At 39.1% G+C, this 16,569-nt stretch overlaps 1 protein-coding gene across 7 annotated transcripts in view; it reads left to right on the top strand.

Moving 5' to 3' along the window:
• FGD4 (FYVE, RhoGEF and PH domain containing 4) overlaps positions 1–16,569 on the top strand; it is a 167,368-nt gene that overhangs the window by 100,267 nt on the left and 50,532 nt on the right. For 6 of the 7 annotated variants that reach the window (XM_031443819.2, XM_031443821.2, XM_031443822.2 and 3 more), the window contains 2 exons: positions 5,819–5,971; positions 13,937–14,120. In XM_031443819.2, coding sequence (XP_031299679.1) covers positions 5,819–5,971; positions 13,937–14,120 — 337 coding nt within the window. Of the gene's footprint in view, positions 1–5,818; positions 5,972–9,490; positions 9,850–13,936; positions 14,121–16,569 lie in introns of those variants that run through there. The other variant, XM_064479178.1, reaches the window with a different exon arrangement.

The following is a 16,569-nucleotide window of genomic DNA, read 5'->3' on the forward strand; positions in this document are numbered from 1 at the left end:
AAGGTGACAAATGCTATGGTTTAAAAAAAAAAAACAAAAAAAACAAAAAATCACACACACACCTGTAAAACATGGTAAAAGTAGCGCTTATACTAGGGAGAGTGTCTGGGTAGCCCCACGTCAACAAGATGCAATTTGAGCCAAGATGTGAAGAGAAAGCAGTTTGCTGGGGCAGGAACATTCCAGCAGAGAAGAGCCAGACCCAAGGCTGTAAATAAAGTGCGCCTGGCCTGCGGGAGGTGCAGCAGGGGCCGGTGTGCCTGGAGTACAGCGAGCAAGCAGGCAGTACTCAGCGACGAGTTCAGGGGTAAGGGGACTGACACCAGGTCACGCAGAGCCTGTCAGCCAGCGTAAAGAGGTGACTTTGTAAACTGCGAGTGACGTGTGGCGCCATTGGAGAATTTTAAGCACCAAGGGTGACATGATCTGACTTGGGTTTTAAAAGGGATCTCTCTGGTCCTGGCTGAAAATGTGTACTGGGGACAAGGGTAGGAGCAGGGAGACCACGTGGAGGGTCTTAACTGTAGTCCAGTTAAAGATTATGGTAATTTAGGCCAAAACAGTAGCAGTGGAGGTGGTGGTGGTAGACGGTAGAGTCGGCAGAATTTCCTAAGGGATAGGATGTAGGGTGTGAGAGAAAAAGGGAGGACTTTGCGATGCTTCCAAGCTTTTTGTTCTGCGCATAGATGAAGTTGCTATTAATTGAGATGGAGAGGACAGTAAAGGTGGGTAATTTTGAGTGAGAGTTGGCAGACAAGGGAATCAGATTTGGGTGTGTTGAGTGTGAGTTAGCTCTTAGAAATGCTAGTGGAGATGCTAGGTAGGCAATTGAATATATTAATTTTTTTACCTTTTATTCATTGAGCAAGGGATATGCTTTTTTAATTAAAAGTTTTGTTGAAAATGCATAACATAGAGGTTACCATCTTAACTGTTTAAAGTGTACAGTTCATTGGCATCCTAAGTACATTTACATTGTTGTGCTTCTGTGACCACTATCCATCCACAGAACTTTTGATCTTCTATAACTTAACTCTTGTCAAACAATAACTTTGTATTCTCTCATCCCTCCAGTCCCTACCAACCACCATTCTACTTTCTGTCTCCAAAGCTGACTACTCTATGTACCTGATATAAATGGAATCATACAGTATTTGTGTTTTTCAACTGGCTTATTGCACTTAGCATAATGGCCTCAAGGCCATTCGTATTGTAGCATGTATCAGAATTTCCTTCCTTTTCAAGGCTGAATAATATTCCATTGTATGTATATGCCACATTTTGTATATCCATTCATCTGTCAGCAGGTACTTCAGTTGCTTCATCATCTTAGCTATTGTAAATAAGGCTGCTCTGAACATAGGTTCTCATTCATTCCCTCAGCCTACACCACTCCTAATCCCCAAAGTTTGCCATGTTACCTTCCATCCCTTTCAGTACATTTATACGTGTATATATCTTACGTCTTTTTTAAAAATGGGATTATAGTGTACATATTTCTCTGCAGCTTTTTTGTCTTTCATTTAATAAAGTCTTGGAGATCTTCCCAGTCTTATTTTTGTTTTTCTGTTTTTACAGCTGCGTGTGTTACATAATGTTGCTTTCACTGTCCATGTGCATATATTTTTACACACAGATGAAATTGTTTCTGTAGATTAGATTCCTAGAATTAGGTTTCCTAGGTCCAAGGAAACTTCTTAAACTGTCCATCATATTTCCTTCTTTAAGATCCTTTATGGTTTGCTTATTATTTGGTGGGGGGTGGCGGGGTAGATTTTATTGTTGGGTGCTAACAGTTTGGGAAACTGAAATCATTTCCTGAAGTAAATTTCCTTGCTGTGGATTTGTTCCCCTTGGCAAATGAGTTGTAAATCACGAGTTTTATAACCTGAATGGCTTTATTATTTTTTTTAAGTGCAATTGATCTCTCAATCTAGACAGTTTAAATGGCACATGGGAGGTATGACCCATATCCAGGACAAATGGGGAGTTTTTGAAAGGATGATAGGAGAAGACTGTTGAAAAATATCTTACAATAAATAGAATATTCTGCGGTGGAGACACTAGGCAGACACCACCCTACCCAGAGACCAAGGTTAGCATCACATGTGACAGTCATGCTGAATATCATGCAATGATATAACACAGTGGGATGGATAGCATGCCTCTGGTGTTCTTTCCCAAACCCATAAACCCAGTCTAATCGTGAGAAAACATCAGAGAAACCCAGTGTGAGGGACGTCCTACAAAATACCTACTCCCACTCTTCAAAAGTGCCAATGTCATCAAATATAAGCAAAGACTGAGTAACTGTCTCATGGATTGGAGAACTAAAAGCAACACGGTATCTTGGTTTGGATCCTGTGACAGAAAAAGGATGTTAGAAAATTGGTGAAATCTGAATGGAATATGTGGTATTGGGCCAATATTACGTTCTTAGTTTTGTCTGTGTTTAACACCATGGTTATCTAATATGCTCACTTAAGAGTCTGGGTGCAACTCATGTAAATCTAAAGTTATGTCAAAATAAAGTGTTTGTTTTTTAAAGTATCTCTTTACTTCTGGACAGTATACTTCTAAGAAGATTGTCTGCCCTAGAAGCTACTCTGTGCTCCTGAATCAAGAGATTTTCTTGCAGGAGGAGGGTATAGCTCAGGGATAGAGTGCGTGCTTAGCATACACAAGGCCCTGGGTTCAATCTCCAGTCCCTCCTCTAAAAATAAATAAATAAATAAACCCAATTACCCCCCCCCCCAATAAAAACATTTTTAAATTTTTTTAAAAAGAAAGATTTTCTTGTCCTGCGGGGTGGAGCCCATCCCGATGTGCTGGGCTAGAGACTCGGTGCAGTTGGGGGAGATGTTAACGTGTGGGTGAGGCAGTACAGACATGAACACAGCCAGGCCACAGAGATGTGATCTGACGTCATGGATGCCATGACAAGAAATCAGGCTTGAAGAATCAAGAACCAGTGGACTTTGCTTTGGAGTAAATCCAATCTCAATTTGTGAAAAGAGCCTGTCAAGAATAAGTTGGCAAAACATAACAACCCAACACAAAGTTTTGCAAATAGCAGGCAGTCCCCCTAACCAGTCAGAGCAATTATCTGCCACTCACCTGTGTCATGCAAAAGAAGACACATAAATGAAAGTTAAGCCATAGTGGGAACCTCTTCTGTTGGAACAGGGAGGTCTGTGCAGCCAAAGATGAGGCTGAATTAACTGAGAATATCTGAGAATACCCTGCAGTTAGCATCTGTCTAGACAATCTTTACAGGAGGTATGACCCGGCAAGCATAAGTGAGTGACTCCAAGACAGAAGAATACAAAATGGTTAGGACCAGTGGCTAAGCAGATTATCAGCCTTCATGAGGAGACAGTATGTAAATACTAACCCATGCCAACTTAATGTAACTGGTTGTATCTGTGCCCAAGATAACTGTTTAATTACCCCTACTGGTTCTTCTTGGTAAACTGGAATCTGAAAGCCTCTATGGTTATTATAAAATTTATTTAATGGGTAGACCATCTGGTTACAATTTTGGTTTCAAGTCCCTGTTATGCAACTGGTACCCAAATAAGGACTGTCTCCAAATGTGAGTAGGCTGAGTCCGTCATAAACAAACAAAAAGAACTTTTCCTTTGTATTGCTAGTATCCAAGATGTTAGAAGATGAACTATTTAATGAAATGGTGCCGTCTAATTTTAAGCACACTTCCTGTACCATGATGTGTTTGATCTATACCAGTAGTCAGCAGACTTTTCCTATAAAGGACCAGTTAGCAAATAATAGTAAAGATTTTGGGCTTTCCATGGTCTCTGTCTTTGCTTTTTTTTTTTTTTAAATGACCTTTTAAGAATGTGTTTTCTGTGTCTTTCACCATATTTTCATACCTCATGGTAACGGCTGAAGTTTGGAGACGAGTTTTAAACAATGATCTGCAATGAAGTTTGTGGCAATGGATTTTTTTTGTCACTGGCAAAAGATTATAATCGTGACTTTAATGGATTTAAAAGAAAATGGGTGTGTAGTTGATCTTTTACTGCAGGCATTTTGGCACATTGATCTGAGATGTTCTCGAATTATCTTGTAAACCTATGGGATCCTGACAATTTGCTATCCAGAAATTAAGTGCCTAGTTTTTAATTTCAGATTATTTATTCAGGATATGTTTTGTTTCTAAGTAGGTTCTTTTTTTTTTATTGAGTTATAGTCAGTTTACAATGTTGTGTCAATTTCCAGTGTAGAGCACAATTTTTCAGTCATACATGAATATTTATGTATATTCATTTTCACATTCTTTTTCACCGTGAGCTAAGACAAGATCTTGGATATATTTCTCCATGCTATGCAGTGTGTACTTGTTCATCTATTCTAAATATACCTGCCAGTATCTTACAAATCTCAAACTCCCAGTCTATCCCTGCCCATCCCCCTCCCCCTGGCAACCACAAGTTTGTGTTCTATGTCTCTGAGTCTGTTTCTGTTTTATATCTAAATGGGTTCATTTTCAAAGTGGTTTCATCTTTTAATTCATAACAGTGGTGATCTGTTTTTTAAAGATTCAGTTTGAACACTGCTTTATCCAGTTGGCAGCCCATTTTTGCAGAAGGGTGTCTGATAAAACTCCTTTAATATGTTTTAACATGAGTCTCTAATAACTTCTCAGACAATACTTGGAGCTGTTAATAGCTTCTAAACTTTATCTGAAGAAATTTTAAGGGGAGCACAGAAAGTAAAACAGTACTGTAGTTTTTAATCAATATTAATCAAGAATCAATTGAAGTATTTACTCAATAGAGAGTTGATTGGATTTTATTAGCTTTTCTTGTTTTAAATAATAATTAAGGCTTTTATCTCTAATGATTCTCGTTTTAGATATTTGGCTTCTATAAAAATGAAACTCTTTGTTTTGTAGTCAAATGATAGTTTCTTAAATGGCACATACTTTTTAATGATAGTGGATTTCCTGGTAGAAATTTTATTTTCTCCTGAACAAGGTCCAATCTGTTGTTAAAATCACCGTGTCAACTAGAAGAAAGGAAAACTTAATGTGCATATAAAGAGAAAATGCTGGCATATAATTTCTTGAAAAGTCTCTGAAATTTAGTATTTAACTTCTTATATCAGAAATTGAACTAAGAATTGACCTGTTCTCCTTCATCTGTCTCATGATGCTTTAAAAGATTTCAAGTTGTAAATAAATGTAACAGTGTTATCTATATAATCTCATTTTTAAAAAACCATGGGTAATAATAACTCATATGTGTTCATCTGGAGTCTGAGTAAGCTAGTAAGACAAGGGTGGGGGGGGGACTGGGTGGGTGGGTGTGTATTTGTTCATTTCCAGTCAAGCCATTCTTCTAGAGCCTTTAGGTCAGCTGTCACACTCATGCTTTCTTGCTTTGTGTTTTTGAACCACTCAATGACTGGTGACTGACTGGCTGCTGGAAGGGAAGCTTTTAACAGCTTAGTGCTGGGGCCCCCTGGCCCTCTCCTTCGCCTGCATCTAGCAGCTGCATTCTGCCCTTTCTGTGGCCCTGCCAGGAAAGTGGATGGGGGTGGGGGTGGAGAGTGTGTGTGTGTGTGGCAGCCAGCAGTCTCTGTCAGCACACATTATAAGGTTTCTCAAGCACATGGAATGAGATCTGTCTTAGGAAAACTCTTTGTCAAGGCCAGCACGTGTGGGAAGAGTATCTCTCTGCTTAGTCTGGTAACTAACTGTTTTTGTTGTGTGGGGTTAGAAGGAACCGAGTCTCGAGACGTAGTTAGGCTCTACCTCCGTGTTTACCTGCCCTTTCCTTTTGAACTCTCCCAGGCTGCAGTATCTGTCCAAAGATCACTAGAATTCCACCTTCTTTGAAGAGCAGCACAGCCACGCTGGTTGATCAGAATGTATCTGCTGAAGAGGCTCAGGGAATAAATGGGAAAACGCCAGCAAAACACGCAGCTGCAAGTCCAAAGCCACAAGGTACGCTCGTCGGCGGGGGGTGGGGGGGTTGATCACGTCAGGTGCTTTGTTCATCGATGAAGGCTACGCAGAAGAATGACAATCACTAAGAAAGAGCTTCAGGCTATAAATGAGAGGAATTGGGTGCATTTATTGTTTTCAGGAGAAAAGTCAGTCTGTGAACCTGCTCAGGCGGAGTTTCTGCTCCTAAAACACCTTGTACGTTTCTCGGTTACAGTTCTTTTCATGCTGCAGAAATTATGTGTCCCCTTAATGGAACTGTGATCTCTTCATGCGTTATGCGTGACATGGTACAGAGCCTAACTTACTGTGTGTATAACAAATATGTAACAATGAATGTGTGTTTAGAAGTATTGTCAGAAAGTTACCATGACTTGCTAGATGTCAGAGGTTCTGTGGAAAATATCATTCCAAAATAGTGCATAATATACTTAGCAAGAACGTGATTTTACAATATTAAGGAACTAGGGCTCTTCAAGCTTCTTAGTAAAGACATCCACAGAAATTAAAAGTAAACAGTGCCTCCATCGAGGAATTGAGCATCCAACAAGGGGAAAACTTTATACTGGAGGAAGCCTTTCAACGTTTTGTTCAGTGACCGTTTCCTTTTACAAATAAATTTCTAGTGAACTAGGTATTAACTTTGAGAAATAGCAAAATTATAATTTTGATGATTGAGAGCAAGACCTTTTGAAATGGAACACAAAACTAAGCTATACTATGGCTTACTGTGTAGTTCCTAATATATTTTCATTTATATCAAATGAACATTCAGCTAAGAAACAATACTAGGCATTTTCAGAATCACTATACTTTGGAAAAGTCAATTTCTATGTGGATTATGTCGGATTTATTTTAGTTTCTTTCTTGTTCTTATGTTTCAAGGATTTCTGAAAGAGATATTTAAAAGGGAGTTAAAAATGGAATCTTCTAGTTTATGGGATATTTTTCTTTTTTTCCTCACTACTAGCTATATTGGTGGTGGTACGGGATACAGCTGTTGAGCAAGGTCAGATAACTGGAGATTCAAATGAGTAGCCCATCCGTGAGTTTATAATCTTATTTTTGACCATACTCCTCCCTATGACATTGATGCAAATATGAACATAGAAATTTTTCTGATCATGATTTTATTTGCACAATACAGATTCCATCTTGCTCGTTAGACCTAAGCTGATGTCAAGTAAGGTAAAAATATAAGACATAAATACAATTGAATTTTATGTAATTGCTCAGATCAAAAGCATGAATTTCATTATTTATAAAGGCTGTTTGGAAAGATTCATTGTATCACTTTATTGTTTTTTTGTACTTCATTGAGATAAATTTTAGCAATGCCCTTCCTGAGCTGCCACGTGCCAAAACAATCCTATTCTTAAGGGAGAAGACACTGACCTTGCTTTTTTACTTTTTTGTAGTTGTATCAAAGTCTATGCATTGCTGTTTAAATACATATGTTTACTTCCTATCCTGAATATGGATTAATATATAAAATTTTATATAAATACGGAGAGTATTTCCAGGTATTAAGTAAACCATGTAGAGTACTTTCTACCTCGTTTTCAAAATACTCTCACTCATTGTTTGGCCCTTCCCTGGCCCCCCCTAGCTAAAATTTTAACCCCCGTCTCACCCCTGAAATCTCTTTATTTCCTCATCCCTGCTTTGTTTTTTTCTCATTGGTTACAGTCTGGTCTACTATGTATTTAAGCCTTCATTTGTTTTTTTTTTCCTGTCTTTTACACTGCTGCATCCCCGTGCCTCTCGCACAGCATAGCAGGCCTTCAGTAGTACTGTTGAATGAACCCCTGCTCCATCACCACATTTCCTTTTTACTTTGTTTGAAACTTAGAATGGAGGGAGGGTATAGCTCAGTGGCAGAGTGCATGCTTAGCATGCACCAGGTCCTGGGTTCAATCCTCAGTACCTCCATTAAGATAGATAGATAGATAGATAGATAGATAGATAGATAGATAGATAGATAGATAGATGAATTATTTTTAAAACTAAAATAATACTTGGAATGTATGCCATCTAGAGACCAGCATCCTGAAATGAGGCTCCATCTTGGTATTGACAAATCAGCTGCCAAATGGATTGAGCACTGCTTACCTATCGACTTATGACTGATTGTGTTTCCCACCCTCTAGTGGAGAGAAGCCTTTTGATTCCTGCAAACCCTTAAGGACATTTGGGTGGCCGAGGCTGAGAAGTGGAGGGGGACTCCTTGCGCAGAGTGAGGGGCTATCACACTGACACCTCTCTTCCCATGTCCTTGTAAATCCCTCGTAAGGCACGCGTGGTGAGGCTGCTGGGACTTCAGGATCCATTATGGAATTTGAGTTCAACTTGAAAACTCTTATTCTGGATCAGTAGTTCTCAACTGGAGATCATTTTGCAGGCCTGCTGCGCCCCCTCGCTGGCTGTGTCTGGGACGTGCGGCTGGCTTCTGACGGGTGCAGGCTAGGTCTGCAGCGCAGCGTCCTCCGGGGCACAGGCCAGCCCCGCAGCTGCCCCCCAACAGAGAAATATCCAACCTGAAATGTCAGTAGTCTGAGAAACTCTGATCTGGATCGTAAAAATAGCTTGTAATTAAGTTTTATTAGTTTCTCATGTGGAGTGCTAATAATATCATAGCTACAGTTTATTTCAGTGATTTTTAAAAGGAGAGAATAATAAATACCTTTATTAGTGGTGACTGTGCTCTAGCAACATCAAGTTTATGTTTTTGTGTTTATTAATTACAAGTAAGTAAATCCTAAGGATGTAATGTGCAGCATAGTGACTGTAGCCAATAATGCTGTGTTGTATATTTGAAAGTTGCTAAGAGAGATCTTAAAAGTTCTCATCACAAGAAAAAAAATGTATAACTGTGTGTTGACGGATGTGAACTAGAGTTACCATGGTGATCATTTCGCAATGTATACAAATATCAAGTCAGCATGTTGTACCCCTGAAACTACTACCGTGTTATATGTCAATTGTATCTCTTTTTAAAATTACCAACAGGTAAATATTTTTGAAGAATTATATTTTTTAAAAGGATAAAAGAGTTAAATTTTATATTAGATAAGCTTGCATCTGAATCTAAGCCTAAGGTACAGCTTTTGAAATGGATTCCTTCTATAGTTAGAGCTAGTTTGTCCTCAGAAAATACCCTAAAGGAAACAGTGGTTTATTCACTTCACACCAATCCTACCGGTCAAGCAAACAAATTACTGAACAACTCCAATATAAGTCTTTCTTCCTGCTGACCACTTTTAATATTGGCCAATTTCCTGCCATGCTAGATAGACAAAAGTCAGAAGAACTTCCTAGCAATTAAAGGTAATTGTCCTTTTTCTCTTGGGAGCTTTGATCCATGACATTCTCCATAGTTAACTGTTTTGATAAAGCCCACATACTGTCACTTCTCAATCATTAAACCTTAATGTTTAAAAAAAGTTTCATGAACTTTGAAAGCCACATTATTGTTCAAATAATTTAGTAAATATACTCAGTTTACTCAGTTGAGTAATTCATCACATCTGCCTTAAGTAAATAATTCTATGTGTAATGTTTCATTCTTAAAGTGTAATGTGTTACAAATTTATAATGCGTTAATATATAGCCGGCTCTTGTTTTTCATAGTAAGTAAAATAAGAGCAATTGAAATCTCCTGGTAATCCCCAAATTTCAACTGATGTAAAGAAAAAAAGTGTTGCTTGCTAGCGATTCCAGTTCTACAAGGGTCAAGCCAATGGCTATCGCCGTCGCCCACCAACTATGTACCCTGAGGGGAATTCAGTGGAGAAAACCAGAGAGCACTCCTTGCTTCGGATGCACCATCCCCTGCAGAGTTCAGATGGCTATCTAAGGAAGAATTTCAATGACCCCAGGTTCTTGAATCTTCCCTACATAGAAAAGCACTAAAATCATTAACTTGCAATGTCTGTTCTTTGTGGTTAGCAGTAATCTTTTTATGCTTAACTACATGTTTTTTTCCAGTTAAAAAAAAAAAAAAGTTTCTCTCTATCCTGACTCCTCCCTTGCCTCTTTGGAACAGTTCTTCAGAGCCATCGGAGAGGCTGTCTCCCTGGCTATAGTTCTCAGTAAAGTCCCCGGATAAAACTTAATGCACAACTCTTCTGTTGTGCGTTTTTCTTTCATTTGACAGTGGCAATTAGTTTCTTTTTCATTCCCAATCATTATTTTGCATACTTGGAAATTTTTGAATAATCAATTTTTTGTTCTGGTTACCGTCTGTAAGATTTCCTGCAATAGAGCCCATTTTACTTAGAGTCAGCTAGATGTCTTCAGCTGAGCACGTCCACAACTCGACTACCAATCTTCTCTACAGAAACTGCTTTATTTGTTGTGTCAGTTACTGCCAATTCCATCCTGCCGGCTGTTCGGGCCAAAAGCCTGAGTCAGTCTCGATCCCTCTCTCTTTCATACCTCACATTTAATCTAGCAGGGAAACTTCTTTTTAAAATATACCTGAAGTCTCACTAGTTTTCACTGCCTCCCTCTAAGCACTGTCGTATACACAGTAACCTCCTAACTCCTCCCCGTTTCTGCCCTGCTCCCACCCTGCTTGCCTCCTTCTCAACTGCAGCCAGCGTGGTGCTGTTGGGATTTAAGCCATGTCACATCGTCCTCAGCTCAGAACTCTAGGGGAACTTCCCCCTTCACTCAAAAGTCAAATTCCTTACAGTACTCCACCGGTCTGCATTATCCACCGGTGTGCATTATCATCCCTCCCTCTGACCTCAATACCTGCTCTGCCCGCCCGCCGGCCGCTTTGGCTCCCGTCACATCGCCCTCCGCTGGCCTCCAGCTTTCACTCAACCTGACTGAGAGCTCTTCCCCAAGTAACTCCCTTCACTGCTTTCATTCTTGTTCAAATCTGCACTTCTCAAAGAGGCCCCCTTTGAACACCTTACTTAATACTGCAGTCTGCCCTTCCCCCCCACTCCCTACACTCCAGATCCCTTCTATCTTGTTTTTTTAGCCCCTCTCCCCTTTTTTCTCCCAGCATTTAATACCTTCTGATACATGGTTTACTTATATTTTTTTGTTTCTTATCTTTCCCTTTATTCATTAACGTGGTTAAGTGCATAGAACTTAATTGGTATTCAATAAATATTTGTTGGATCCATGAGAAAGTAAACATTAAAAAAAAAAACCTGTGTAGATATTTAAGAATTTCTCTAGGATATGTATATTCTGCATATATATATATATATATATGTATTTCCTAATGGTTGCATTACTTTATACTCCCTCTCAAAAATGTGTAAGTTCGCATCACTTCATAGCCTCAGTGACACTTCGTATTGTTAGATTTTGAAATTTTCGTTAATCTGATGGGGCTGAAGGAGTATCATATTGTGGACTTAATTTGTATTTCTTCAGTTACTGGTGAGATTGAACCCTATTTTTTCTGTTGACATCCTTTGGGCTGCAGGGGGAAGAAGTACTACGTTGAGTTTTAGGTATAATGACCTGGAGGTGCTGATAGGACACCTAGAAGGTGTCCAGAAAGCATTTGGAAATCAGATGTAAAAGGAAAATCAGAAATGATGAGGGAGACAAGAATCATTTTCACTCATCAGTTATCTTTTCAGCAAAGTACGCGCTGTCTTCCTCGAAGACAGTGGTTTTGACACTTTGGCCATTCCTGACCCTCGAGATTTTTGTCTTATGCATGTAGTATTTGTGTTCTTTTATTCAAATGTATAGTAAACCAGTAAATGTACACGTTGGGTTGTCTCCCTTGCTGAAACAGAAGCCTCCTCTCTGCTTCTAAAGTAACCATGTACTTGATGCTCAGCTTTATCAGCATCTTTAAACTGTCTCCCTGTTAGAATATGAGCTCCTTGCTGACGTGTTAATTAATTAGTTCCTTCAGGTATTCTACGAATTTGCCAAGCACTGTGCAGGAAGTTACTGTGAATATGGTTGTGGTCAAAACAAACATTCCTTACCCTCACAGGACTCCAGCCTTGTTTCAGAGAAACCTTTATGTCTATAGTGTATTTAATACTTTCATGGCTGGTCTATTATTTAATACTACTTATTACTGCTTATCATGATAATTTATTGTAAGCACTGTAGAGAAGATGCACAGTGCTGTGAAACATTTTAATGAGAGAGGCATAATTGAGATGGGAGAGTCATCTCTGAGAGACTGACTGGCTGGTAACAGACTATTTTATTTCCATCCTTCAATCAACAGTGTCTGAAATAATAATAGTAAATAAGGATATAGTAAAAGAAAATAACAATGATAAAGAAGGAACGTTCACTGAGTAAACTCTAGATTAGCTGGAGGAATTATTTTATAACAGCCTTTACACACAGAATTGTAAAGAACATGTTAACTTCCTTCTTTGAATATTCTAGTTAGGAATATTGAAATTATTCCAAATGTTAAAACTTTTTTTTTTAGTGGGTTATTGTCCTGGTTTACTGTTTTGGTATATGGTTGTCCTACACAGGAAATTTTTCCTTAAAATTAACAAATATCACACTTGTATAAGGCCCTTTCTTTCCCATGGATACTAAATTAGCCTCCCCCAACCCCAAGTATATCTTGGAACATAGTATCATTTTCACTTTAAAAAAGCATGTCATTTTTTTTTAACTGGAATTTTCTTCTTGTCTGTGTTGAAAAGGAAAAATGTACATTGTTACACCTGTAGCTCTTTGTGAGATTTTTTTCCCTCTCTCTGTAAGAATTGATAACTGGCACAGAAATGGTGAAATCTAGGCCAGTGAGCATCCAGCGACTGTCAGCGAGCTGAGCTTATTATAGAAGAGACGAGATTACTGAAATCCAGGGTACCCGGCTCTGAGAAAATGGAGCATGTAATTAGAAGAAGACGTGATTCGTCATCCTTTTTCCAGAAGTTAGGAGAAGGGTTTAAAAAAAAAAAAATGAGATGATTCTTTGGATTTGTTTACAACTGGTGATAGAATATATAACGTGTAGGTATTTTTCTTCTACCCAGAATGTTAATCGAAGAGAAAAATGATACTAGTTTTCAAAATTGAAGTGATTCTTGTATTGGTTAAGCACTTATGTTTTCTCATCTATGGAATTTCTCATCCATTAGAGGAAATCTGTAGATTTTTTAGTATTTTGGAAATGATCTGTTCCTATTCTATTGAGTGGAGGACTTAATAGTCAGCAAATGACTTGGGGTATATTAATACCAGTCAGCTACTGAACTTCTGTAACCCCCTTCTGCAGATTTACAGTGAGGAACAGAGGTAATAACCAGGCGGGGGGCGGGGCAGAGTGTCAGTACCAGGCGTAACATGGGATCAGCCTTGTTGCTTCAGGCCCCTCACTTAAGATCTAAGCCTTCACAGACATAGGAGGCAAGTAACGATACGTACCTCCGAGGACTGCAAAGGAAACGTTTCATGTGTGATCAAAAGAGATGAGGTGCTTCTGTTAAATGGGAGGGTGCGATAGTAATACAACGTTATACTACTGTTGTTTGTTGTTTTGTTGGCTTTTATGTCTAACCTACTAGCTCTGAATTCTGGTGTGTCTGTTATCTCTCTGTTATTAGAAAGTCTTTTGTAGCAAGCAGTGCCTCTCTAGGAATTAGTTTCAAATTTATCACTTGCTTTTTTCTGTTTAGGTAGGTAACTACTGTGTTATCGCTAACAGAGTTTGGCATGCTGCAGCCATGCATATGGATCCATAGATGTTTAGTGAAGCCATGTTTTAAATCACTTAGAATTGAAAGTACCACGTGAATCTCGGAGATGGGATTTCCACAGGACACAGAGAAAATGTCCAAGATAGATAAAAGTCCCTTGGTTAAAGTTCAGTACAAATGTGACAGACCCCTTTACAAAAGTTTGGTGATGCGAGAAAAACTTTTACACCCAGGGCACCAGAATATTTTTTTTGTTAAGGAACAAATATCAGTGAAATGCTGAATTCTATTAATTCTTTTTCTACAGTGCCTCCAAAGCCATTTCATCTGCAGAATTCACCTTCGTCCAACATACACCAAACCCCCAGGCATAAAGCTTTATCTAGTGCAAAACCAAGGATGGAGGAAGTTAAACCTGCCTCTGCTTCTTGTGTCTCAAAAGAAAAACCCAGTAAGGTATCAGATCTCATCAGTCGCTTTGAAGGAGGCAGGTAAGAGCTAACTTACACTGGGAGAAGGCAGAAGGGAGAAGAAAACTGGTTTTTGAAAAATACGATAGTTATAGATATGAAAATTAAAAAATATATAGTGTTTTACTCCATTAGTTTGGTAGACCTTTAGAAAGAGTGACTTTCTTAAATGCTAATTTTGCCCTAATATGAATTGTCATTTATTACATATTACCATCGCCCATTACTGTGGCCCAGCCCTCTCATCACACATGTGCTGTGCAGATCCCTGGATGTGCTCTGTCTGGCTTCCCCTGTATATGTCACTCTGTCTGCATGTTATCACCCCTTGGAGTCACTCTGGTGATCGATAGGTACCTGGGTTGGAAAGGCAAGAGCTTGTCCCTGCCTCTTTGTTTCTCGCTCTTTGTGCTTGAATATAACTTCTGTGGGCCTGTCCTGTGTCTTCTTTAGGACCCATTTTATTTAACGTGGGTCTTCTGTGTCCATTCAGTCCGTTTACCCCTCTCCCCGTATCCTAGGTTTTGTGAAGAGAGACAGGCAACAGCAAAATTCATGCTAAATTTCAGTTTGTATTTATTAGATGCAATGTTATATTCTTTAGTCCTAATGTTTCACAAAAGGTAGGTGAAACGTATGTTTCTCACTTAAAGATAAAAAGCAAACTTACCGAGGTTGCTCTTCTATACATGACCCTCAATTGTTTCTTCTTAGAATTCTCGTCACTGACTTAAATACAATTTTTAAATTTTTTCATCAGAAGGATTTTATTTTCATGTGTCACCAAAAGTCTGTATGTAATTAAACCACATACATAACTTTACTTTCATCCTTGAAGCCAAATGTTTCCATTCATTCTAGCATGGTACTTGGGGATGGGTTTCCCAATGGGTGATTTCATTATTTGCAGAATAAGGAGTTATTTATGTACTGGATCATAGCTTGGAAATACTTTAAAATCTTCTGGAAATTGTGACCAGCTCCACCACTGCAGTGACCCTCCTTTATGAGACTATATTTAGGAACAAGTTCTGGTGAAAAGTAGTTCAGAAGCCTGACTTCATTTTTCATTCTTTAGTCCATTATGGGAACCTGAGTCATACATCTGTCAACTTCAGCATTTCCTCTGAAGTAGGATTTTTAATACCTTTGCTACGTTAAATGATAGTCATCTTTACTAGAATGATTTATTTCCACTTAAATTTTTTTTTATTTCTCATGGCAAGTTGATTCAGTGGCACATGTTTGCAGATTCCCAGGGCCATCTCCAGTGACTGCATGATGTAACGAGGGGCTGAGCCCTGACCCCTATGCATAGTGCACACCCGAGCCTGGGTCCTAAGATGTGGGGGTGGCTTTGGGAAGCCCTGAATGGGTCAGTATTCCAAAGACTGAGTCCTCTGATCCTCACCATTTTGGTAACCTCCTCTCCATACACAAAATGTACAGTTTTCCTACCTGTTAATACCAGTTTTCTTTTACTCTTTCAGAGTTAACAGATTGCAAGTCATTTTCTGATGCAGAGTTTGAAGGTTGGATCTAAGGAGGGGTGTGCTGTAAATGTGTGACATTTTAAGCAAACTTGTTCTAAGTGCAGATAGGATGTAAATGTGAGCATTTGGGCTAGTCTGGTAAAGGGATGTTACTTACAGCAGAATCCACTGCCAACTTGAAAAATAATTATATGTTTTTAATGCGGTATTTCCTGTAGGAGCAGGCCCTGAAGAGTGTTTGAATGGGTTAGTGTTGCGTTGGGTCTGTAGGACATTAATGGGAAATGTGTATTTCCTGTTGTGATGTCTGTGTGCCTACAGTGTAGCTGTAGGGTTTTGCCCCAGTTGGTACAGCCTGATCGAGCACTTTGTGGAGCAGAGGGAGATTTGGCAGGCTCTGAGTTACTACAGTAATTTGACAGAAAGAACCAATGTCTGTTGCAGTGGAGTTACAGAAGACCATTACCATACGGCACTGTTAAAACCTAACCATGTGTCACAGTTTACTCTTTGCAATAATCTAAGTAACTCTGTTTTATCAAGAGTGATTTGGAGGATGTATTTGAAGCAAGTGAATTTTGTGTATTTATTTTTTACTGTGGTTTCTTATTCCTTTTTTTTTTTTTTTTTTTTTTTGAGAGTAAGAGAAACTAGTATCTTTGACCTATGACAGACTTCAGGATTTTAGAGAGAAGTAAATAACATTTTCCCACAAAACTGAACGTTGTTTTTTTCCCCAGGACCCTGCAAGGCCAACTGTTTCTCCTCATGGTTTGTCACCCACAGGAATCTGCTCCGTATTGATTCAGCCACTGCTTTCACTAACCTCCCCCCCACCCCGCTACGCATTGCCCCTGGGTGCACTTACTACAGGAAACCCCTGCTTCTCATCCAAAGCGGCCTTTTCCCCAGATCCAAAAGTAAGCCCAACGTTTGGTTCAGAGAATCTGCTGAGCATCTTTCCACTGTATTGTTGG

This window comes from Camelus dromedarius, chromosome 25 (genome assembly GCF_036321535.1).
Source record: "Camelus dromedarius isolate mCamDro1 chromosome 25, mCamDro1.pat, whole genome shotgun sequence".
Lineage (NCBI taxonomy): Eukaryota > Metazoa > Chordata > Mammalia > Artiodactyla > Camelidae > Camelus > Camelus dromedarius.